Source organism: Carcharhinus amblyrhynchos, chromosome 19, assembly GCF_965287045.1.
Source record: "Carcharhinus amblyrhynchos chromosome 19, sCarAmb.v2.hapA, whole genome shotgun sequence".
Lineage (NCBI taxonomy): Eukaryota > Metazoa > Chordata > Chondrichthyes > Carcharhiniformes > Carcharhinidae > Carcharhinus > Carcharhinus amblyrhynchos.
Window position 1 is genome coordinate 34,227,911 of NC_137342.1, and position 25,333 is coordinate 34,253,243.

The 25,333-nt window shown below is 42.9% G+C and overlaps 1 protein-coding gene across 1 annotated transcript in view; it reads left to right on the forward strand.

Annotated features, from left to right (window-relative positions):
* The window catches only part of shank3a (SH3 and multiple ankyrin repeat domains 3a), an 823,427-nt gene that overhangs the window by 454,906 nt on the left and 343,188 nt on the right, over nucleotides 1–25,333 (forward strand). Inside the window, exon 12 of the mRNA XM_080207556.1 lies at nucleotides 13,268–13,381. Coding sequence (XP_080063682.1) covers nucleotides 13,268–13,381 — 114 coding nt within the window. The remainder of the gene's footprint in view (nucleotides 1–13,267; nucleotides 13,382–25,333) is intronic.

A 25,333-nucleotide genomic window follows, 5' to 3' on the forward strand; every position in this document is an offset into this window, starting at 1 on the left:
AAGACTTCTGGGATTCCATGCATACTAACAGATCATCTAAGTGTCCCTATCATGTTATATGATGTAGTGGACACCATCTGATGGACATCAATTCACTTAGTGGGTGTTGATTAATATGAGAAACATTGAGCATGAATGGTCCTGTGCAATCCTCATGCACCCGGACTCATGGTCCTCCTGTCCATTCCCAGGGGAGTAGGGAAGCTACCGGTATGGTCTTCTGGTTTTCCTAATACGTTCTGCATGCTTTTATCATCTTCACTGTCCCTGTTTATGCTCCACACCAGATATAGCTTCTCATTAACATCTTCATTTCTGATATTCTTGGATGGCCTTTATGGTGTTGTTGGAGAATAAGCCTGTTTGTCAGGACATAGGATAATTACCCAGGCTTGCTATAGGATAATACCATCTTCTATGCTTAATTCTGGTTATTTGTTGTATATGGCTTTAAGTCTTGTGCTGGACATTCTTGCACTCCTCCATTTAATATTAAGTGGGTTAATTTTGCAGAACCAATGTGGGATTGTTCAGAGTCCAGATCTTTATTTTGTTTTGCCAAAATTGGTTAGGTGTCTATAAAATATAATGCCTTATGACTTTGTCCATTTTCAGTGATGAGGCTAAGCTTATGGGCAAGTCAGAGGGCTCAGGGCATCTGCGTTGGTGATCTGTGTCCCTAGTCTGTGTTCCAGGGTGTACTGATAGGCACTTAACAAGTGTCCATTGTTGTATATAGTTCGACAGTATGGGGGGAATCATTTTGTGCTTGTAAAAAAGGGCCCATCAGGGGCTTGTGGCCTGTTATGGTAAAATTTCTTCATTGCAAACAGCATTGCCAAACCCTCCTTTTCAATCTTTCCACATCAGTTAATGTCCATGAGACATACACAATCAGACATTTCGTCCTGGTTCTCCATTGGTGTGACAGTACTGTACCTAGTCCATAGGGAGAGGCGTCAACATGTTATGACCAGCGGCTTTTCCAGGTTGAAGTGGGTCAACATGTTATCCGATTGATGCTTGACTCTCACAAAAGTATCCTCCTGTGGTTCTTGCCTTGCCCACTTTTGATGCTTTTTCAACAAAGTATGCAGGAGTGCAGTAAAATTGCCAAGTTTGGAATGAACTTTCCAGAATTTACGAGGTCAAGAAACAATTTTAATCCTACTATATTTCTTGTTGGTGGAGCCTCTTTTCTGGCTTTTACCTTTTCCGCTACTGGACGTAGGTTATCTTTGTCAACCCAAATGGCCTAATTCTGCTCCTATCAGTGCCCATCTTGAAAATTTGCTGCCAAATGAAACTGATATTTTGTAACCAATCCCTTCCCAAAAGGCTGGGTCCTAATCCTTGTACCACTATCAATGGGGGCCAGACTGTTTGTTGCCCATATATGATTGGGGTTACAGTGGTCCCAATTATGTATAATGGTTCTCCTGTATAAGTTGCTAGTATTGCCTTAGTGTCTCAATTTGAGTGATAAAATTACAATTGGGATCTTCTAAATTCCTGCTCCCCTACAATGGACACTGCTGTACCTGTGTCCACCTCCATTTCAATAGGCATTCATTCACTTGGAGCTGGATCTGTATTGAGGCCACCTTTGGTGCAGTGGCACAATTTAATTGTACTCCTCTTCAACTTGATACGTTCTGTTTTGGGGTGGCTTCCACCTTCGATTTGGGCAATATATATTCTGCTTGATTTGGTAATTTGCTTGGGGCGGGTTCCCTGGCTGCATGCATGGTGTCATTGTGCCAGCTGCTCCCTAAACTTTTGAACTCCCTCTCTACCGGTACTGGGATTTCCTGGTTTCCTTGTCTGCTTGTTTTCCCTTGCCAAAAACTGGGGGTCGTATGTGTTATTTTCTGCCAGGCCTCCAAGTAAACAAACCAAAGGTTAATTATTTGTTCAAGTTTAATGTGAATCTCGATACAGATCTTAGATACTTAGTTTAGAATCCATGGGTTCTAAAGCTCCATTCCTTTCAAGTTGAGCTTGAGTCACTCTCTTCTCCCTCTCCACCACAATTCTACATCATCAAATTCTCAACTTTCATTCTGTAATCCACTCCCATTGTGATTCATCCAGTTCTATCTTCAAGTTCTTTAGCCAGGCGTAGGGTTCTGGGAGAAAATGCATTACAATAAAACATGGCGCCTTGATTTCATAGTGTGCACACTCTACAGCATCCAGCTGGGCAGCTTTTCTACTGGACTCTTGATTCCAGTGAGGTAGATCCCTCTTCCAAGGAGGAAGAAGCTGTATGTTTTTGAAGCTTGGAGGAACACAAGGATTTGTTCTGGGGAATATTAACCACAGTAAATTTGATAGAACAGACAAGTGTCATAGAAGAAAGAGAGAAGTTGAAGGTGAGAGCTATTGGATGACAGATGTTTTACTGTATCCTGTCCAAGGTATGAGAGATATGCCTAAGGAATCATCTTGTATACAGGGGTAGTGCCATAGATAGATGCCAGCTTTCTCCTGTTTCTCCTGAGTATTTATACATAGGAATGTTAAGTATCCAACCCTCCCTTTTTTGACAAAATCTCAGTTAACACAACTTCTTTTGTATTCACAAATGGCTACTGGCATCCATAGCTCACCAACATTATTAAACATGCAGTTGAAAGCTTTCGAAGAGAACAGGGAAATTTGGTGTGAGATGAGTCATTCCACTGCATAGCACTATTGAATGACTTTGCTGCCCTCCTTTTCTATTTCTGGTTAATATTAGAACAGAAAACTGAAGAGTACTGAAGTGATAAATTATCAAGATTTCTGGAGGAACTCCAGCGTACTCAATCGACTGTAGTTGTCTGCAGGGCAGCAAGTCGCCAAGCCCATGTCATTTTCTTATTTACATGTTTATGTGGAATAGTAAATCACCTAAACTGTCCTATCTGGGTACCTGGATGCAGACTTGCATTTATAAAACATCTTATTACATTTCTCACACACAACTCAAAAGACCGACCCAGAAATGCAATAGTTGTTGAATGAGTAAACACTGCAGCCATCTTGCATAGCAGGATCCCAGCAAAGGCACCAGTTTTGTTTTGTCGATTTGATTTTTGATTGATGAAGAAATGCTAGTCAGGGCTTTGAGAGAACAACCCTGTTCCTCTTTAAATCGCACCATGGGATCCTTAATATCAATCTATAGCACTGGAATGCAGATGAGGATTCAGTTTAGTGTCTTCAGACATAGAAAACCTCTGACAATGCAATGGTCGTTCTATTATGCTCTTTCAGTAGAGTGCCAACTAAGCCAAGCTTCCACTTCCAATCCCATCCAGAGCTATTTGGCTTCCATAGGAAGCACAATGGAAAAAAACTGAAAAATAAGCATAAGGTCAATGAAGATACGTGAGGGAGAATCCTGAGTCTTGCTTGTGTTCGGATAACAATTCAACAGTTCCATCTGCTCTTTGCTGTTATAAGCTCATTAATGTTTTTGTGAAATAGGACGAGAGTTTAAGAATATCTGCGTTGGAGAAACTCCATGCAGTTCCTTGAGTTTTGATTTCTTCCTCTTGCATTTTACATGTCTTGTAAACAGTATCTGATCTGAGATCTGAAATTACTATAAAGGGGCATCTTGACAGTTACATGAATATGATGGGAAGAGGGATATGGTCCCTGGAAGAGTAGGGGGTTTTAGCTCAGTTAGGCAGCATAGTTGATACAGGCTTGGAAGGCTGAAAGGCATGTTCTTGCACTGTAATTTTCTTCTTTGAAAGGGCTGGATTGTTACCCTGCTATTAACTATCTGCTTGTGGTGGTTCAGGGCTTAGTTTCAAGACGCAGTGTGCTCTCTGAAGAACTAGAGACTGAATTTAAGCCAAATGAGGAAGGAGGTTAAATGGCTGGATGGCTTTGGTGATTCCTGGTGAATTTTTTGGTGTCTGATCGGGAAGCCACTTTAAAGAGGGAGTGAACTTACAGGCTGTCTACTAGGATTAAACTCTGTCTACATTGCATCAGGATCAATGGGGTATTTGAGTCAGAACTTGCACAGCTGACGGACAGGAAAGAAATAACTTGAATCAAGGGGAATCAAAATAAATACAGATGGCTGGAAGATGATAGCAGTCCTCTGATCTGACAGCTGAATCTTTTATGTGGCACTGCACTTGAACGTTTTGATCTGTAACAAGTTCAAGTGCAATATGGTTTCAATGATTGCTGTTTGGTGGGAAGCCACAGCAACTTCAAATCAAAGCTGTGTACATAAATTGGGGCTGAGTGCACAGCAAGGTAGACTAAAACTGCACCCCCACCCCCCCCCCACCAGTGAAAACGATGCCTCCATTTTATCAGAGGGCAGTATGTTGCCCTTCATTGCAAGAAGTTTCGAGTATAGGAGCAGGGATGTGTTGTTGCAACTATACAGGGCCTTAGTGAGGCCACACCTAGACTACTGCAGTTTTGATCTCCTTTTTCTGAGGAAGGATGTTCTTGCTCTTGAGGGAGTGCAGTGAAAGTTTATCAGGCTGATTCTGGGGATGGTGGGACTGATGTATGAGGAGAGATTGACTAGGTTAGGATTGTTTCGCTGGAGTTCAGATGAATGAGGGGGGAATCTCATAGACACATAAAATTCTAATAGAATTGATGCAGGGAGGATGTTATTGAAGGTGGGGATGTCGAGAACCAGGCTTTACAGTCTGAGAATTCAGGGTAGACCATATAGGATGGAGGTGAGGAGGCATTTCTTCACCCAAAAATTGGTGAGCCTGTGAAATTCATTACCACAGGAAATAATTGTTGCCAAAACATTGAATGCATTTAAGAGGCAGCTGGATATAGCACTTGGGGCAAATGAGATTAGAGGTTATGGGGAAAAAGCAGGATCATGCTACTGAGTTGGATGATTAGCCATGATCTTAATGAATGGTGGAGCAAGCTCAAAGGGCCCAATGGCCGCCTCCTCCTCTTTTTATATTTCTACGTTTCTACCTGTAGCTTCTGACAGGGAGAAAGGAAAATCTCTGCTGCAGGATGGAGTACTGCAATGATTTAAAATCCTGCTGGGTAACCGAGGAACGTGGAGGTTAATGTTAACTAGCCTTTTCAGAATTTGTACAGCTGACTGACAGGAATGCAGAAATTGATCTAGGGCTGTCTGAAATCACCATGCCAGGGGTGATCTTCAGGTCTGCCACGGCTAGAAGGGGCAGTCCAGCTACAACACCTGCACCTGAGGGAGAGTGGCAAGGTTAAAGCCTTGCCTCCAACCTGAGCCCACTCAACCTGCAGGTCCCTTGGAGAACCCATCTTTTGCATCTTGGCAGCAGCAGATGGGCAAATGTCACTGGACCTATCTTCTCAAGCCCCCTCAAAGCCCAATGCACCAAACCAGGTTGTCAGTGCCAGGGGGCAGTGTACTGTTGGCACTACCAAGGTGCTTGGCATGAAAGGGTCTGAGGGGGGGGAAGGAGGTTGAGAGGGAGTTGATCGGATAAACCTTGTGCCTACATGGTGTGAGAGGAGTGGATGCCTCATTGCTGAGGGGTTAATGGTGCTTCCTCAACCCTTGGAGTCCTCCACGCAAGGCCTTCGCTTGTGAGGACCTGTTCAAAAGCCTGCCCATTGCAGATCCCACTGGGAAGATGGATGAATAACGAGGGTCATTTGACTCTGGCTGCAAGCCCGCTAATTATATTTAAATGTGTGAGTTTGATTTGCCCAATCTGACCAGGAACCCAATTGGCACCAGCAGTGCGGCCTGGAAGGGTAACGGGGGTTTAGTGAGTGGTGCAAAATCTGTTTTCCTGCTGACTCCTGTTTTTCTGGGCCATCACAATTCACGATCGGGGCCCCTTAGGCACTTTTTGGGAAAATTTTCTATTTCCTAATGTCTCCTCTGCATCCTCTCAAAGTTCTTGACAGTCTTCCTAATTGGACTTAGCACTCCAAATGAGGCCCAACCAGTGATTTTCCTGGGTTTAGTATAACATACTGATGAGAAGGCTCAAGGGCTGAATGGCCTGCTCCTGCTCCTGTGGCCCAGTGCAGTTGTTAGCAGTACCTGATTGATATCTGGGTACTGGAGGTGTTGCTCAGCCCCTGAAGAGCTCCTGGGTCCCGAAGTCATTGATGTAGCCCAATAGATTATATTTTGCATTGTGCAAATTCCTTACCTCCTGTAGCAGATATTGCCAGCACCTAGGATATGTTCAAACTCAGATCTGCACTTCCCCATCTTTCTTTACCAATCTTTGGATGAATCAGTGCTTTGATCCTGTTAAATAATTGACAGACCAGTGGGCATTAATAGTCTTACTGATTCATGTGTCTGAGATGCTTAGTGAAAGTTAGAAAGGATGGTACAGCAAATCTGGGAGATTGATCTTTTAATCATGTCTAAAACTACTTATCAGATAATTATTGCCAACATGAAGCTGATTGCAATAGAATCGATGCTTCTTCACAATTTTCAATACTTTGCAGAGGTGACACCCCAGCATTTCAGTGTCAAGCTGAATTTCATCCCAGCCCATGAAAGGTGACTGACGCTTATAAGAAGATAAACAGGAGCAGGCGTAGGTCATTTGGTTCCTCGAACCTGCTACACCATTCAGTAAAAGCATGGCTGATCATCTTACTCAACTCCACTTTCCCACCCTATCTATTTCCTATATTACAACTGTGACACTACTTCAAAAGTACTTAATTGGCTGTATAGTGTTTTGAGGTATCTGGTGGTCATGAAAAGTGCTTTATAAATGCAAGAATTTCTTATTAATATCTATATTGCCTGATCCCCTCAGTTCAAAAATCTACCAACCCCAATTATGAATATACAAAAATATAGATTTATCTAGCAACTTTAACATTGTAAAATGTCTTGAAGCACATCGTGGGAGTTTCTTCAGTAAAAATTTGACGACAAGACCTTGAGAAAATGTGAGGATGTTTGATGATCCAAAACTTAGTCAAAGAGGTAGGTTTTCAGGAGTATCTCAAAGAAAGAAAGGCAGGGAAATTTGGAGACTGAATTCCATAGCTTAGGGCCTGGGTAGTTAAAGGCACGGCTGCAAATGGTGCAGCGACAAAAACAAATCAAAAGAGATCAGCATCGGAGAGGCACTGGTATCTTGGAAGGTTGTAGGGCTGAAGAAATAGGGAGGAGAGAGGCCTTAGATGGATTGGAAAATAAGGATGAGAGTTACAAGTCCAGAGCATTATGCTCGATATCTGGGATAAATAATTCCCAAGATTTTCAAAGCTTATAATGAAGAAATTTCTCCTAACCCAAGTCCTAAATGATAAACTCCTTATCCTGACTGATCCCGAGGTCGAGATCCTCCAGCAGAATAAACAGCCTTGCAGCATGTACCTCCTGAAGACTCTAAAAGTTATACAGGGCAGCATGGTGGCACAGTGATTAGCACTGCTGCCTCACAGCATCTGGACCCACGTTCAATTCTGGCCTTGGGTGATGGTCTGTAATGGGTTTGCATGTTCTCCCCATGGGTTTCTTCCGGGTGCCCCCGTTTCCTCCCACAATTCAAGGATGTGTGGGTTAGGTGGATTTGCCATGGTAAATGCATGGGTTTGCAGGGATAGGGCAGTGGGGGTGGGGGCCTAGACCAGATGCTCCTTCAGAGAGTCGGTGCAGAATTAATCCTTCAGCACTGTAGAGATTCCATGATTTGATGCAACATTACCCTCCCTTTCCATGCAGTTTTCTTCAGTTTTTTTTATGGATCAGACAGTGGTGTTTGAAGTCTGAATTCACTTGTTTAGTCCACGGGTGTTCTGGTTTTGCAGTGATTATGTAACTGAGCTACTCAATCAGCGACTGCAAGTTCAAATCCTGCCACGGCAGTTTGAATTATAAGTCAGTTTTAAAAACTGGGAAATTAAAAAGTTGGCATCATTAAAATTGACTGAATCTGTCAATTGTAAAATAACAACAGGTTTGCTGATATCCTTTAGGGAAGGCCACCCACTCTCCTGATCTGGTCTGCATGTGAATCTGGTGTGCATTTCCTTCTTTAAAAAAGAAACTAACTTATTTGGTGTAAAGAGCTCAAGACTACCTTAAGGTTATGAAAGGCACTATGTAAATGCAAGCCCTCTCTGAAGAGGGTAGGTATTTAGGAGGTATTTTGAGCCCACGTTTGCCAGCTGTGAGGTTGCCGGCAGGGGCTCATGGAAGATGTGGTTCTCGATGGTGAGAACATAACTGCGGATCTTCCCTGCCCTTTGTTGGCGCTGTCACCACAAAGGGCATGAACCTGATTTACATATATTTTCATGAATTTGAATATAATTAACATGTGCCCCTCACTGTATCTTGCCCCTTGCCATAAGGTTTACAAGAAACTATTGTGTGGCTTCCCCAGGAGCATAAGTGTAAGTATAGCACCTGAGAAAGAGGGCATGATCAAGCAGTACCCTGGCAATGCCCCTGACACTGTCCTTTGGCACAGGTTCACAGTGCCAGTCTCTGCTAAGGGGCTGGCCTCAGTCTGAGCATCATATGGGTGGAGTGGCAGGACATTCATGCAGGTGTCCTTGTGAACCAGGAGCAGACTAAAAAACTGGATGCCAACAATGGCTGTTGCGGGGGTGAGGATGGGGGTGGGGTAGTGATGGTGATGCTGGCTTCAACTGTCTGGAGTTGAACGGGTTGATGGTCATGGGTGCGGGGAGGGGATGATGGGGCTGACGATCACGGGAGGGGTGGGGGGGGTGGGCAATGATCATGGAGGTGGCAAGGGCCCATGATTGTGGGGCTGGCAGAGTCAGAGTGAATGCTGGTTTCAATTGGGGGTGGGGGCAGAGATCTGATAAGAAGGGGCCAATGATCCAGGAGTTAAGGCAGGGTTGGGGTGCGGGAGAAGGGGCCAACGATTAGGAGTGACTAGAGAAGTGCCAAAGTCTGATTGAGGATGGGGAGAGAGGTCCCTCTGATCTCTGTGGTTGACTGCAGGTAAGGTTTGCTCAGGTTCCGATCAGGGTGTCCTTTAATAATGGCACCCCAATCTCTGAGCAGCCAGATTTTGTCAGCTGCCTTGAAACATGCCCCCTTGATTTTTTTTGGCAGTGTTGTAAGATCTGGAAAGAAAACCAATCAGTTTCTCTGGAGAGGAACACACCAGTTTTCTAGCCAGAAACCATTCTCTGTCATTTTTTGGTAAGATTTTGCCTCACCATGCTAATGCCTTGTATGATTTTCTCTTCCCATCCCTCTCCATTGATTTTTTTTTTCGCTGCTTCGCAATTTTTAAAAATATATTTGAGCTAAAAGTGTTGAAGAGATTCTCTGGGACAGGACTCCTGGAAAAAAAAAGTAACTGCACCCAATAGTCTGAGGCAGCTTGATTAACATCACTAAAGAGACGTTATAACAGCTGGGGGGAGATTATTTAGTGACTGAGGAAACTGGATGAATATCAGTGGAGATGTGTTAGTATAACAGGTTGTTTGAAAGAGGGATTACTGAATGAATGAGGGATTCAAAATCATCGGATATGCTGTTAGTAGCAGGGCAATAAGGAAGGTATTGGGTCAAATGAGTTTACTTTCAACTGAAATGATAAAGCTTCGCAATTTCTAATCTCTATTTATTGATGTAAGTGCCACTGGAAAGGCTGCATTTAGTGCTCATCTTTAATTGTTCTTGAGAATTTGGTGGTGAGCAACTACCTTGAACCACTACAATCCATTGTGAAGGTAAGAGGGAGAAGGACCTAGCTAGGCAATGGCTTGGCAAAGCTCCCGGTACTGTCCCTTAGCAAGGTATTCTCCAGTACTGTTAGATAAGGAGTTCCAGGATTTTGATCAAATAACAATGCAAGAATGTTGATATATTTTCAAATCAAGATGGTGTGACTTGGAGGGATTCTTGGAAGGGCTGGTATTCTCATGTATCTAATGCCATGGTCCTTCTAAATCAGGAGTCACCAATTGGCACTCATTTCCTAACTCACAGACCATAATCAGTAAGTATTGGCAACAACACCTCCATGATTATCCCCAAGGTGCCCCACAAGGTTGTGGTCTCAGCCCCCTACTATACTCCTTATACACCTATGACTGTGTGGCCAAATTCCCGTCCAATCCAATTTTCAAGCTTGCTGATGACACCACTGTAGTGGGTCAGATCTCAAACAATGATGAGATAGTACAGGAATGAGATAAAGAATCGGGTGAACTGGTACGGCAACAATAATCTCTCCCTCAATGTCAGCAAAATGAAGGAGATTGTCATCAACTTCAGGAAGCATAACGGAGAATGTGCCTCTGTCTACATCAATGGGGACAAAGTAGAAAGGGTTGGGAGTTTCAAGTTTATAGGTGTCCAGATCACCAACAAACTGTACTTGTGCCCCCCCCCATGCTGACACTATAGTTAAGAAAGCCCACCAACGCCTCTACTTTCACAGAAGACTAAGGAAATTTGGCATGTTAGCTACGACTAATTTTTACAGATGCACCATAGAAAGCATTCTTGCTGGTTGCATCACAGCTTTGAATGGCTTCTGCTCTGCCCAAGACCGCAAGGAACTACAGAATCATAGAATCCCTACAGTACAGAAAGAGGCCATTCAGCCCATCGAGCCTGCACCTACCCCATATCCCTCTAACCTACACATCTAAGAACAATTTTTTTAGCACAGCCAATCAACCTAACCCGCACGTCTTTGGACTGTGGGAGGAAACCAGAGCCTCTGGAGGAAACCCATGCAGGCATGAGGAGAATGTGCAAACTCCACTCTGACAGTGACCCAAGCCGGGAATCAAACCTGGGTCCCTGGAGCTGTGAAGCAGCAGTGCTAACCACTGTTCCAACGTGCTGCCCTGTCATGAAGATCATGAATGTAGCCCAATTCATCGCGCACACCAGCCTCCCATCCATTGACTCTGTCTACACTTCCCGCTGTCTTGGCAAAGCAGCCAGCATAATTAAGAATGCACCCCGGACGTTCTTTCTTTTATCATCTTCCATCAGGAAAAATGTACAAAAGTCTGAGGTCATGTACCAACCGACTCAAGAATAGCTTCTTCCCTTCTGCCAGACTTTTGATTGGACTTACCTTGCATTAAGTTGATCTTTCTCTAGCTATGACTGTAACACTACATTCTGCACTCTCTTGTTTCCTTCTCTATGAACGGTATGCTTTGTATAGCACACAAGAAACAATACTTTTCACTGAATATTAATACATGTGACAATAATAAGTCAAATCGAATAATTTCTTCAGTGAAAGCTATTTCTGATAAACTAAGCAAATCATAAGCTACGTAAACAAATATTGAAGAAAATGGGTAGATAAATGCAGACGAAATATTTAGCTGTTGAAACTCTGTTGTAATATATCTAATATAAGGAAAACTGATCTTCCAATGTGATAGTTGACATTGTATGGTGTCCCATCAGTTAAATTCATTTCTACACTTCCAAAGCAGCACAATCCAGGTTAAACAGCAAGCTCACTTGTTCAGAAATGTCACTAATGTCCACATCCATGAAGGGGTTTGAAATTGATAAATATCGTACATGGCTTCAGCTGCTGAAAAATCACAAAATCTGCCAGTGAAATCTTAGCCAAGCCTGGTCAAGAGATCAGTCCATTTGCTGATGTCTAGAAGCCCAGCAGTGACTTTGTTTTCTACCAGCTCTTAGAGCACATATGGAAAATGCTACATTTTCCTTTTCTCCACTTACCATACCCAAAGTTTGAGTTTCGATTTGTAATCTTTTACTGCACTAATTGTGTCTGCAATTGGGATGTTATGTAATTTGTTTCCTCTGCAATTCATAGTTCAGGCTTTTTAAATTCTCTGTCACATTTGGAAGGTGCTGTAGAAGAACCATTGGTGAACAGCTACGTGTATTATGGATGCTCCACGCTCAAACTATGTTGCACCAATGTGGAGGAAGTGAATGTTAAAATGGTGGCTAGGGTGCTAGTAAAGCATACTGCTTGATCTGGATGGCATTGAGCTTCTTGAATGTTCTTTGGTTGCACGTAACCAGGCAAATGGAGAGTATACAATTATACTCCTGACTTGTAGGCGGTGGAAAGGCTTTGGGAAGCCAGGAGATGAATTACCATAGAAAACCCAGTCTCTGAACCCCTCATTCATCCATGGTATTTATGTACCTGATCCAGTTAAATTTCTGGTCAATGCTAACCTCCAGGATATTGAAGGTGGGAAATTTGGCAATGGTAATGCTATTGAATGTCAAGGGTAAGTGGCTAGACTATCTCTTGTTTATGATGACAATTGTCTGACACCTGTGTGGTATCAGTATTACTTGCACTCAGAAGCCCAAGTTCAGATATGTCCAGGTCTTTCTGCATATAGGCACATTGCACAGTTTTTAGTTCTATTTTTAATTATTCAATCATCAGGGAACTTCATGATGGTGCAAAGATCATTGATGAAGCAGTTGAAGACTCAGACACTGCCCTGAGGAACTCCTGCAATGATGTTCTGGAATTAAGATGATTGGTTTCCAGCAACTGCAACCATCTTCATGCTTGGGATGATTCTAGCCACTGGAAAATTGCCCTAATTCTTAGTGACTTCAGTTTTGCAAGGACTTCTTGGTGCTGCACATGATCAATAAATATCTTGATGTTGAGGGCAGTCACTCTTGCCTCACCTCTGAAATTCAGCTTGTTTGCCATGTATGGAACAAGGCCAAAATGAGGACTGGAGTTAGTTGGAACCTAAACTGAGCATTGGGAGCAGGTTGTTTGTGAGTAAATGCCACATGATAGCACTGCTAACAACCCTTTTATATCTCTTTTTTGCTGATGACTGAGAATAGTCTGATTGGATTGGGTTTGTATTGCTTTTTGATGACAGAACATACCTGGGCAATTCCCCACTCTGTAGTAGATGCCACTGTCACAGTTGTATTGAAACTGCTTTGCTAAAGATGCAGCTAATTCTGGAGCAGAAGTTTTCAACATTACACGATGTTTTGGGGATATAGCCTTTGTACCTGAGTTAAAGCTTGCTTTATATCTCTGGCTGTTTCTTTCTACCACAGATCAAACATGCACAATATTCAGAAATCCAGAATTGGTTATTGTGTTCATTTCAATCATATAGTCATGTGTTGTACTTGTATGTTTATAAGTGTATATTTGTGTTGTGTGCATTCATCAATGATGTGGCACAGCTCTGTCAGTGACCCGGGACAGAGTGCAGTATGTATTGATCACACTTTAGACTTAAGCCAGTTAAGATCCGGAATGCTAACCAATCATCTCTCTCATTCTTACAGTGCTAAGCATTGGTGAGGGAGGATTCTGGGAAGGGACAGTGAAAGGTCGGACTGGCTGGTTTGCTGCAGAATGTGTGGAGGAGGTGCAAATGAGACAGTATAACACAAGGCAAGGTAAGGATGGCTGTTTGTTTTCACTGTAATTGATATAAGTGAACAAATGCTGGGCTATTGCATGCCATAATAGATCAGTGTTTTTTTTGAGGGTGTGTTGCCTACTGCCTACATTGCCCTCTAGAAGGAGTGGTGCTGTGGTCTGTAAGAATGTGAAAATACATCACTTTTGAGGTGGTCATCTCGAAGATGAGCAACTACGCAGTTATTGTGCAGATTTCTTATTAGTTCAGAGTGTGAGCATTGCTGACAAAGTTAGTATTTGTTGCCCATTCTGATTTCCTTTGAGAAGGCCTTCTTGAACCACTATAGTCTTTAACGGTATGTATACACTTAATACTATTCCAAATTTATGACCTCATGATGATGGAAGAAAATGGAAATATTTTGAAGTTGGAATGTTATGTAATTTAGAAAAAACTTGCAGGTGGTGACATTTCCAGGTATCTAATGCCCTTCTAGGTGGTTGGGTTCGGTGGTTTTAGAAGCTTCTGTTGAAGAATCATTGACAAGTTGCTGCACTCCAGCTTGTAGTTGATATCTACTGCAGCCGTGGTGGTGGAGGGAGTGAATGCTTAAGTTGGCAGATGAAATCCTGTCATTCGGGTTGTTTTATCTTGGATTTTTAAAAATTCATTCAGGGGATCTGCACTGAGATGGCTAGGCCAGTACTCATTGCCCATCCCTGATTGCTCTTGAGAAGCTGGTCATCATAGAAATCATAGAAAGCCTACAGTACAGAAAGTGGCCATTCAGACCATCAAGTCTGCACTGACCACAATCCCAACCAAGTCCTACACCTATATTCTTACATATTTACCCAACAATCCCTCTAACCTACGCAGCTCAAGACACTGAGGGCAATTTTAGCGTGGCCAATCAACTTCCCCACACATCTTTGGACTGGGAGGAAACCGGAGCACCCGGAGGAAACCCACGCAGACACGCAGCGAATGTGCAAACTCCACACAGACTGTGACCCAAGCCGGGAATCAAACCCAGGTCCCTGGAGCTGTGAAGCAGCAGTGCTAACCACTGCTACCATGCCGCCCCAAAGCTATTGGTGATATTTTCCAAAGTCAGGGTGGAGAGTGGCTTGGAGAGGAATTTCCAAGTGGTGGTGTTCCCATGTACTTGCTTCTTTGTCCTTCTACATGTAGTGGTTGTGAGTTAGGTAGGTGCTTCTGAAGGGGCCTTGGTGAGTTCCTGCAGTGCATGTTGCAGATGATGCACAGTGCTGCTGCTATGCATCAGTAATGATGGGATTGAATGTTTGAGGACTGGATGTCAGTCAAGAGGTCTACTTTGTTCTTGATGGTGTCAAGCTTCTTGAGTGTTGTTCGAGCTGCACTCCTCCAGGCAAGTGGAGAGTACTCCATCACACTCCTGACTTCTGCCTTGTAGATTGTGGACAGGCTTTGGTGAATTACTCTTGGCAGGATTCCTAGCCTCTGACGTGCTCTTGTAACCATGGTATATAAATGGCTATTCCAGTTGAGTTTCTGGTCAATGATACCTTGCAGGATGTTAACAGTGGGGGATTGAGTGATGGTAATGTCATTGAATTTCAGGGGGTGATGGTTAGATCTTCTCATGTTGGAGATAGTCCAGCACTTGTGTGATGCAAATGTTACTTGCTTAAATGGGTGTAAATTGAGAGAAGTGGGTACTCAACGAGACCTTGGTGTCTTCATGCATCAGTCACTGAAAGTAAGCACGCATGTACAACAGATAGTAAAGAAGGCAAATGGTACGTTGACCTTCATAGCAAGAGGATTTCCGTATAGGAATAGGGATGTTTTGCTACAATTGTATCAGGCCCAGGTGAAGCAACACCTGGAGTATTCTGTGCAGATTTGGTGTTCTTATCTGAGGAAGAACATCCTTGCTCTAGAGGGAATACAGCACAGGTTTACCAGGTTGATTCCTGGGATGGCAGGTCTGTCATATGTGGAGAGACTAAATTAATCAGGATTATATTCACTGGGGTTTAGAAGAGTGTAACCGGTTCTCATAAAAACTTATAAAATTCTAACATGGTTAGATGAAGTCAGTTCAGAAAGAATGCTCCTGATGGTGGGGGTGTCAGAATTAGGGGTCACAGTTTGAGGTTAAGGGGTTTTAGAACTGAGGTGAGGAGAAATTTTCACTGGAGTGGTGAATGTGTTGAATTCACTACCACAGAAGTAGTTGAGGCCAAACATTGTCTGATTTCAAGAAGAAATTAGAAATGACTCTTGGGCCTAAAGGGATATGGGAGGAAGTGGAGGGAATCAGGATATTGTTTTTGATCAGCCATGATCATAATGAATAGCAGAGCAAGCTTGAATAGCCAAATGGCCTACTCCTGCTTCTAGTTTCTATGCCATTTCTCTGTCCAAGCCTGGATATTGTCCAGACCTTATTGCATTTGCACATGGACTGCTTCTGTATCTGAATGATGCTGACTGTTGTGCAGTCATCAGGGAACATCCCCACTCACTTCTGATCTTATGATGGAAAGAAGGTCAATGATGAATCAACTGAAGATGTTAGGCCTCAGACACTCCCCTGAAGAACTCCTGAGATGATGTTCCGGAGTTGAGTTTCTGATCCCCAACAATGACAGCCATCTTCTGTCGTGCTAGGTATGAGTCTAACCAGCTTAGCCATTTCCCCCTGATTCCCATTGACTAGTTTTGTTGGAGTTTTTTGATGCCACGGTCAGTCACATGCAATCTTGATATCAAGGGCAGTCATTCTTACCTCACTTCTGGAGTCCACGTTTGAGCCAAGGCTGCTGAGGTCACGAGCTGAGTGGCCTTGGCAGAATCCAAACTGTCAGTGAGCAGATTATTGCTATGCAAGTGCTAGTTGGTTATACTGTTGATGACCCCTTCCACTACCTTACTGATGTTGGAGAGTAGACTGGGGAGGTAATTTGCCAGGTTGAGTTTGTCCTTTTTGTATTCAGGGCATGTCTGGGCAATTTTTCACATTGCTGATTAGATGCCAATGTTGTGGAGATACTAATTACGAAACATCCTTACAGACTTCAGTGAGAAGACTTTCAAAACAGCAGTCCAAGCCACATGATTGTACAGGTTCAAAAGGGTGTGCCAAGTTCTTCAGCACTATTGTTGGAATATCGTCAGGGTCCATGACCCTTACAGCATCTAGTGCCTTTAATTGTTTCTTGATATCATGTGGAGTGAATCAAATTGAATGATAAATGGCATCTATGATGCCAGGGACTTTTGGAGCAGACCAAGATCGTGCCGAGATTCTTCAGTGTCATTTGGAGCTTTTATTCATCCAGTCAAATGGCAGATATTCCATCACATTCCTAACTTGGGCCTTGTAGATGGTGGACTGGCTTTGGGGTATCAGAACATGAAAGAAGTGCCTTCATACCCAGCTTCTAACTTGCTTTTATGGCCACAGTATTATGCAACTGATTCATTTTTGTCCCTGGCTAATGGCAGCTCCCAGGATGTTAGTGGTGGAGATTTGAGGTTGGTAATACCGTTGAATGCCAGAGGGAGATGATTAGTTTCTCTCCTTTTGGAGATGGCCATTGTCTGATGTGGAAGGATTGTGACATTTTTGTATTCTTTTGAAGGGATGTGTGCATCACTGGCATTCTTTGGCTGTACCAAATTCTCTTTGAATTGAGTAGTTTGCTGAGCCAATTCTAAAAGAAGTTAAGAGTCAACCACATTGCTATGGACTTGAAGTCACATGTAGGCCAAGCTGGGTAAGGGTGCAGATTCTGTTCCTTAAGGGAGCCTGCTGGGATTTTACATCAATTGATTGTCTCCATTACTGAGACTGGCTTTCAATTCCAATGTTATTGAACTTAAATTCCACCAGCTGTCATTGTTGAAATTGAACCCATGTCCAGGGGGCATTAACTTGGATCCCTGGATTACTAGTCCAGTGACAATACCACATCAGGCACAGATCGTTTCATTATCTGACACATTATTACTGGAACTGAACACTGCAAGGATTAGTTAACATCTCCACTTCTGATATGATGGAGGGAAAGTCATTGTTAAAGCAGCTGAAGATGGTTGATCCTAGGACACTATCATGCAGATCACCTGCAGCAATGTTTTGGGATTGGTCTTCAGTAACCCCATGTTAGGCATGATTCCAACCACGTGAGAGTTTTCCTAGTGATTCCCATTGACTTCAGTGTTGCTAGTGCTCTTTGATACCACATTTGGTCAAATGCCATGTTAATGCCAAGGATAGTTATTGTCACCTCTCATCTTGAATTGAGTTGTTTTGTGCATGGTGAGCCAGTTGTTGCTAAGTAATTGTGGATTGATAACACTGTTAATAACACTTCTCATTACATTTTCTGATGATTGAGAGTAGACTGATGGAGTAGTAATTTCCAGATTGGATTTGTTCTTTTTTATGAACAGGCCATAACTGGGCAATTTTCTGTTTTGTTGGGTGGTCGCCAGTGTTGTCACATGCAGGAACAGCTTCGCTAAAGGTGCAGCTGTTCTGGAGATCCAATGCTTTTGTTTTATGTATCCAATGCACACGATTGTTTCTTGATACCACACAAAATACATCAAATAGGCTGAAGATGGGACTCTGTTCATATAGGATGGCAATATTTATGGCACCTCCTTTTCCCATTAATTTTTAAAATTTTCCATCTCCATTCATAACTGGAAGTGCAGGACTACAAAATCTTTGGTATGATCCATTGTTTAAGTCTGTCTGTAGCATGCTGTTCAATGTGCAAGTAATCCTATGTTGTAGCTTTACCAGGTTGGCACCTTTGTTTTTGATACAACATAATGTTGCATCTGGCATGCTTTCCTTTTGTGTCTTATTGAAGCAAAGTTGATTCTGTGATTTGATGATGATAATGTGATGGATTTGCCAGACCATGAGGTTACAGATTGTGGGGTAACACAGTTCTGTTGCAGCTGATGGTCCACCGGTGCTCTTGGATGTTTGTTTTGAAATGCTGGTTCAGTTCTGAATTAATCTGATTTAACACAAGTGATTGTGCCACACCACACAATGAAGACCGTTTTGTGTGTAACAACAGAACTTGTCTCCGCAAGGACTGTGTAGTGATCACTCCTATCAGTACTGTCTGGATGAAGCATTTGTGACAGGTTGATGAATAAGAGTGAGGTGAACTAGGTTTGTTTTCTTGGTTCTCTTACCACCTCGCACAGGCTCTGTCTGGCAGATATATGTTCTTCAGGATTCACCCAGCTAGGACACGCATGGTGATGATTAAGAGGAGACTGATAGGGGCAGTAATTAACTAGCTTGGAGATGCCAAGGACACATCTGGGCAATTTTCCACACTGTCTGGGATATGTTAGTATTTCAGCTACACAGGAACAGCTTGGCTGGAGCCAAGGCTAGTTCAGGTCCAATAGCCTTTGCTGTATCCAGTGAGCTTAAGTGTTTCCTGATATTTTGGTGTGCATTGAATTGTCTGAGCCACACTAGGTGTTGAATATTGAATGTCCTCTGGGTGGAGAGCATCAGTGCCCTTGCTACCCTGAGAGCCTTTTCCAAGTGATGCTCAATATGGAAGATCAAGTGACAGAAGGTGGTATAACTGGAAATCAACAAGAAGTTTCCTGGCCCATTTTTGACATGATGCTGTGAAATGTCTTGGGGCCCAAAGTCAATGTTGAGGACTTTGATGTCAAGGATAGTCACTCTATCTTCTATCTTTGGAATTCAGCTTGTTTGTTCATACTTGGACCAAAACTCTATCAAAGACTGGAATGTTGTAGTTCTGGGCATGAGTGAATTTGTTCATGCTGAGTAAATACCATTTGATAGCATTGTCTGCAACACTGTCCATTACTTATGACTAAGAGGAAACTGATGGGGCAATGATTGGCTGGCTTGGATATGTCTGCATTTTATGGACAGGACACACCTGGGCAATTTTCCACATTGTCTGGGATATGTTAATAATGCAGCTACACAGGAACAGCTTAACCAAAGCCAAAGCTAATTCAGGGCCAATAGCCATTTCTGTATCTAGTGCATTCAGTGGTTTCTCGATATCATGATGAAAATTGAATTCACTGAAGACTGGTATGTGTGATGCTGGAGATCTGAGGGTGGGTCAATACAGATCATCCACTTGGCACTTGTGGCTGAAGGTGATTGCAAACACCTGAGCCTTGCCTTTAGTCCTTGCAATAACAACTTGTATTCATATAGCACCTTTAATATAATCAGATATACCAAGGTACTTCATAGGAACATTAAGAAGTAAAATTGGACACCATGCTACATGAGAGCACATAGCAAAAATCATGGTCTCAGAGGTCGATTTTAGGAGTAAAATAAAAGAAGATAGAGATATCAAGAGGGAATTCCAGAGCTAGGCAGATGGAGGAATTGTTCTATCATGGAAAGCTATCTAGTTAAGGCTGCTATTGGAACCAGTCTTTACTCAGTCTTGCACATCCTTACAGAGCGAAATATTTATTACAAGCATACAACACACTTAGTTCGAGTAAATATCTCTTCATACACGCTCAAGTGAAACCTTAATGTCTTCCACTTGCCTTTACTTACAGACAAATGATTTACTATTAACAACAGTAGTGATGGAGTAATTAAAACTGGGAATGTTCAAATGGCAGAATTAGATGACCACTGCTATGCGAGAGTTAGAGGAGATTCAGAATGATAAAGAGTGTGTGATGAGGGCATGAAGAGATTTGAGGACAAGGATGAGTAGATAATAAGGAAATTACAGATGAAATGAACAAATACTTTGCTTCTGTCTTCCTAATACAGTATACAAAAACATTTCAATAATAGCTATAAGTTAACAGGTGGAAGGGAGATGGAATTTGCATGAGGGAAGTGGTAGGAGCAAACTGATGGAGCTGTGGGCTGACAAGTCTGTGGCTCCTGATAGACTTCATCCTTGGGTCTTAAAAGAGGAGGCTAACGATGTAGTAGGCATGAGGGTATTAATTTTCCAAACTTCGCCGACTTTGAGAAAGGTCCCATTAGACTGGAAATCAGCAAATATAATGCCGCTATTCAAGAAGAGAGGGAGGCAGAAAATGTAGGCCAGTTAGTTTGATGTCTGTTATGGGAAAGATGTTAGAATCGATCATTAAGGAAGTTATCGTTGGACACTCAAGGTAATTGGGAAGAGTTGGCATGGTTTTCTGAAAGGGAAATCATGTTTAATCAATTTATTGGAGTTCTTTGAATGAGTCACATGCACTGTGGATAAAAGGAAACCTATAGATGTACTGCACTGGGATTTCCAAGAGGCATTTAATGAGATGCCTCAAAGATTATCACGGAAATTAGAAGCTAATGGTGTAGGGAGCAACATATTAGCATGGATAGAAAATTGGTTGGCTGGCAGAAAACAATGCATAAATGGTTTTTTTCTGATTGGCAGGATGTGACAGTGTCATAGAGGTTTATAACATGGAAAGAGATCTTTCTCCCCAACTTGTCCATGCTGCCCAGCTTTTTCCATGAAGCTAGACCCAATTGCCCACTTTTGGGCCATATCCCTCTCTGCCAATCTTATCCAAGTAACTGCCTAATTGTATCCATCACTACTACTACCTCTGGCAGCTTGTTCCAGACGCTGAACACTCTGTGAAAGAATTGTCCCTCTGGACCTTTTTGTATCTCTCCCCTCGTTAAACAGTGCTCTCTACCTTTTGGGCTAGACCCCGCCCACCTTTTGGGCTAGACCCCGCCCACCTTTTGGGCTAGACCCCGCCCACCTTTTGGGCTAGACCCCGCCCACCTTTTGGGCTAGACCCCGCCCACCTTTTGGGCTAGACCCCGCCCACCTTTTGGGCTAGACCCCGCCCACCTTTTGGGCTAGACCCCGCCCACCTTTTGGGCTAGACCCCGCCCACCTTTTGGGCTAGACCCCGCCCACCTTTTGGGCTAGACCCCGCCCACCTTTTGGGCTAGACCCCGCCCACCTTTTGGGCTAGACCCCGCCCACCTTTTGGGCTAGACCCCGCCCACCTTTTGGGCTAGACCCCGCCCACCTTTTGGGCTAGACCCCGCCCACCTTTTGGGCTAGACCCCGCCCACCTTTTGGGCTAGACCCCGCCCACCTTTTGGGCTAGACCCCGCCCACCTTTTGGGCTAGACCCCTGACCATCAACCTAATCTATGCCCCTCATTATTTTATAGACCTCTACAAGATCGCCCATAAGCCTCCTATACTCCAGGGGAAAAACTCCCAGTCTGTCCAGCCTCTCCTTATAACTCAAAACCATCAAGCCTAGTAAATCTTTTCTGCACTTTCTAGTTTAATAATATCCTTTCTATAATAGGGTGACCAGAACTGTACACAATATTCCAAGTGTGACCTTATTAATGTCTTGTACAAGTTCAACGAGACGCCCCAACTCCTATATTCAATTTTCTGACCAATGAAACCAAACATGTTGAATGCCGCCTTCACCAACCTGTACATCTATTTCTCTAGTTTCAAGGAACTATGAACCTGTACCCCTAGATCTTTGCCCTATAACTCCTCCTAATGTCCTCCCATTAACTGAGACAATCCTACCCTGATTGATCTACCAAAGTACATCATGTTGCATTTACCTAAGTTAAACTCTGTCTACCATTCATCAGCCCCCTGACCCAATTGATCAATATCCTGTTGCAATCCTTAATAATTTTCTTCACTGCCCACTGTGCCACTAATCTTGGTGTCATCTGCAAACTTATTAAACATGCCTCTGAAATTGTCATCCAAATTATTACTGTAAATGACAAATAACAGTGGACCCAGCACCAATCATTGAGGCATACCGCTGATCACAGGCCTCCAGTTTGGAAAACAGTCCTCTACAACCATCAAGTCAATTTTGTTTCCAATTGGCTATCTCTCCCTGGATCCTGTGAGATTTAACCTTGTGCAACAACCTACCATGCGGTACCTTGCCAAAGATCTTACTAAAGTGCATGTAAACAATGTCAACTGCACAACCCTTATTGACCTTCTTGTTTAACGCTTCAATAAACTCAAATTTGTGATGCATGATTTTCCGCTTATAAAGCAATGCTGACTGTCCCCAATCAGTCTTTGCCTCTCTAAATGCCTGTAGATCCTGCATCTCAGAATACCTTCTAACAACTGATCCATAACAGATGTTAGGCTCACCAGCCTGTAGTTCCCAGGCTTTTCTCTGCAACCATTCTTAAAGCACAAAACTTGCCACCCTTCAATCTTCAGGCACCCCACCTGTAGCTATCAATGATTCAGATATCTTTGCTAGGGGGACCCACAATTCCTCCCTAACCTTCCACAATGTCCTGAGGTATATTTATCAGATCCCGGGAATTTATCTACCTTGATATCCAGAATCACCACCTCTGTAATATGGACACTCCTCAATATGTCAAATTGTGGTCTCAATTTTTTTTACAATTTGTATCAAATGACTTGGATGAGGGGAGTGAAAGCATGGTAATTCAATTTGCAGATGACAGAAAGGTAGAAAGTATGTTGTGAGGAGGTCATGAGGAAGTTTTAAATAGATGTGGAAAACTTTACTGAGTAGACAATAATCTTACAGATAGAATATAATATGGGAAAATGTGAAGTTGCTCACTTTGGCATAGAGACATAGAGGTTTACAGCATGGAAACAGGCCCTTCGGCCCAACTTGACAATGCTGTGCATTTTTTTAAAAACCCCTAAACTAATCCCAATTGCCTGCATTTAGCCCGTATCCCTCTGTACCCATCATACCCATGTCACAGTCTAAATGCTTTTTAAAAGATAAAATTGTGTCCTCCTCTGCTACTACCTCTGGCAGACACTCACCACCCTCTATGCCAAAATGTCCCAACTCCTGTATTCAGTGTGCTGACTGACGAAACCAAGCATGCGGAAAGCCCTCTTCACTCTGTGCACCTGTGACTCCACTTTCAAGGAGCTATGAACATGTACCCCTAGATCTTTGTTTTGTAACTGTCCCCAGTGCCCTACCATTAACTGAGTAAGTCCTTCCCTGGATCAATTGACCAAAATGCATCACCTTGCATTTGTCTAAATTAAACGCCATCTGCCATTTGTCAGCCCACTGGCCCAATTGATCAAGATCCTGCTGCAAGGAAAAATAAAAAACAGTATTACTTAAATGGAGAACAGCTACAGAATTCTAAGGTGCAGAGGGATCCAGCTGTTCTAGTATGTGAGTCACAAAAAATATTATGCAGGTATGGCAAGTGATTAAGACGGCTAATGGAATGCAATCCTTTGAGAGGAATTGAACATAATAGTAGAAATGTTATGCTTCAGTTATACAAGATATTTGTGAGACCACATCTTGAATATTGTGTAGTTTGGTCTCTTCATTTAAAGAAAAATGTAAATAGGATGGAGTAAGTTCAGAGGAGATTTACTAGATTGATACCTGGACTGCTTGGGTTGTCTTATGAGGCAAGATTGGACAGACAGTTTGTTTCTGCTGGAGTTTAGAGAAGTAAGGGGTGACTTAATTGATGTATATCAGATCCTGAATGGTCTTGGTAAAGTGGATGTGCAAAGAATGTTTCTTCTTGTGGGTGAGTCTAGACCTAGGGAGGGCTGTATTAAAATTAGGGATCGCCCTTCTGGGACAGAAAAGAGAATTTTTTGTGTTTTGTGGCTTTGGAATTGTGTGCCTTAGTTTTAAGCTGGAGATAAATCAATTCTAAGGGGAATCAAAGATTTTTGGGGGTAGATGGGAATGTAGGACTTGAAACAAACAAATCAGCCATGATATCAAATGGTGGAGCAGGATTGATGGGCCAAATGGCCTACTTCTGCTCCTAATCCGTATGGTAGTATGTATTTTGAATTTGTGGCATTACTTCACTAGGGTGCAACGTAAGAACTAGGAGTAGGAGTAGGCCATCTGGCCTCTCGAGCCTGCTCCGCCATCCAATAAGATCAGCTGATCTTTTCAGCTGATAGCTGATCTTTTCATGGATCAGCTTCACTTACCCACCCACTCACCAGAACCCTTAATTCCTTTACTGTTCAAAAATGTATCTATCCTTGCCTTAAAAACATTCAATGAGGTAGCCTCAACTGTTTCACTGAGCATGGAATTCCACAGATTCACAACCCTTTGGGAGAAGAAGTTCCTCTTTAACTCAGTCCTACATCTGTTCCCCCTTATTTTGAGGTCATGCCGCCTAGTTCCAGCTTCACCTGCCAGTGGAAACAACCTCTCTGCTTTTATCTTATCTGTTCTCATCATAATCTTGAATGTTTTTATAAAATCTACCCTCGTTCTTCTGAATTCCAATGAGTATGGTCCAAGTCTACTCAGTCTCTCCTCATAAGCCAACTTCTCAACTCCGGAATCAACTGAGTGAATCTCCTCTGCACACCCTCCAGTGCCAGTACATCTTTCTCAAGTAAGGAGGCTAAAACTGTATACTTGAGGTGTGGCCTCACCGGCACCTTATATAGCTGTAACATAACCTCCCTTTTAAACTCCATCTCCAGCAATGAAGGACAAAATTCCATTTGCCTTAATTACTTGCTGCACCTGCAAACCAACTTTTTATGATTCATTCAGAAGGATATCCAGGTCCCTCTGCACAGCGGCTTGCTGCAATTTTTTAACATTTAGACAGGAGTCCATTTTGCTGTTATTCCAGCCAAAGTGGATGACCTCGCATTTATCAACGTTGTACTCCATCTGCCAGGCCCTTGCCCGCTCACTCAGACTATCTATATCGCTTTGAAGACTTACAGTAACCTCTGCGCACTTTACTCTACCACTTACCTTAGTGTCAGCATGAATTTTGGCGCACTACACTTGGTCCTCAACTCCAAATCATCTATCTAAAATTGTAAACAATTGCAGTCCCACCATTGATCCCTGAGGCACATCACTAGTCACTTATCGCCAACCAGAAAAACATCCATTTTACCCCCACGTTTTGCTTTCCTCT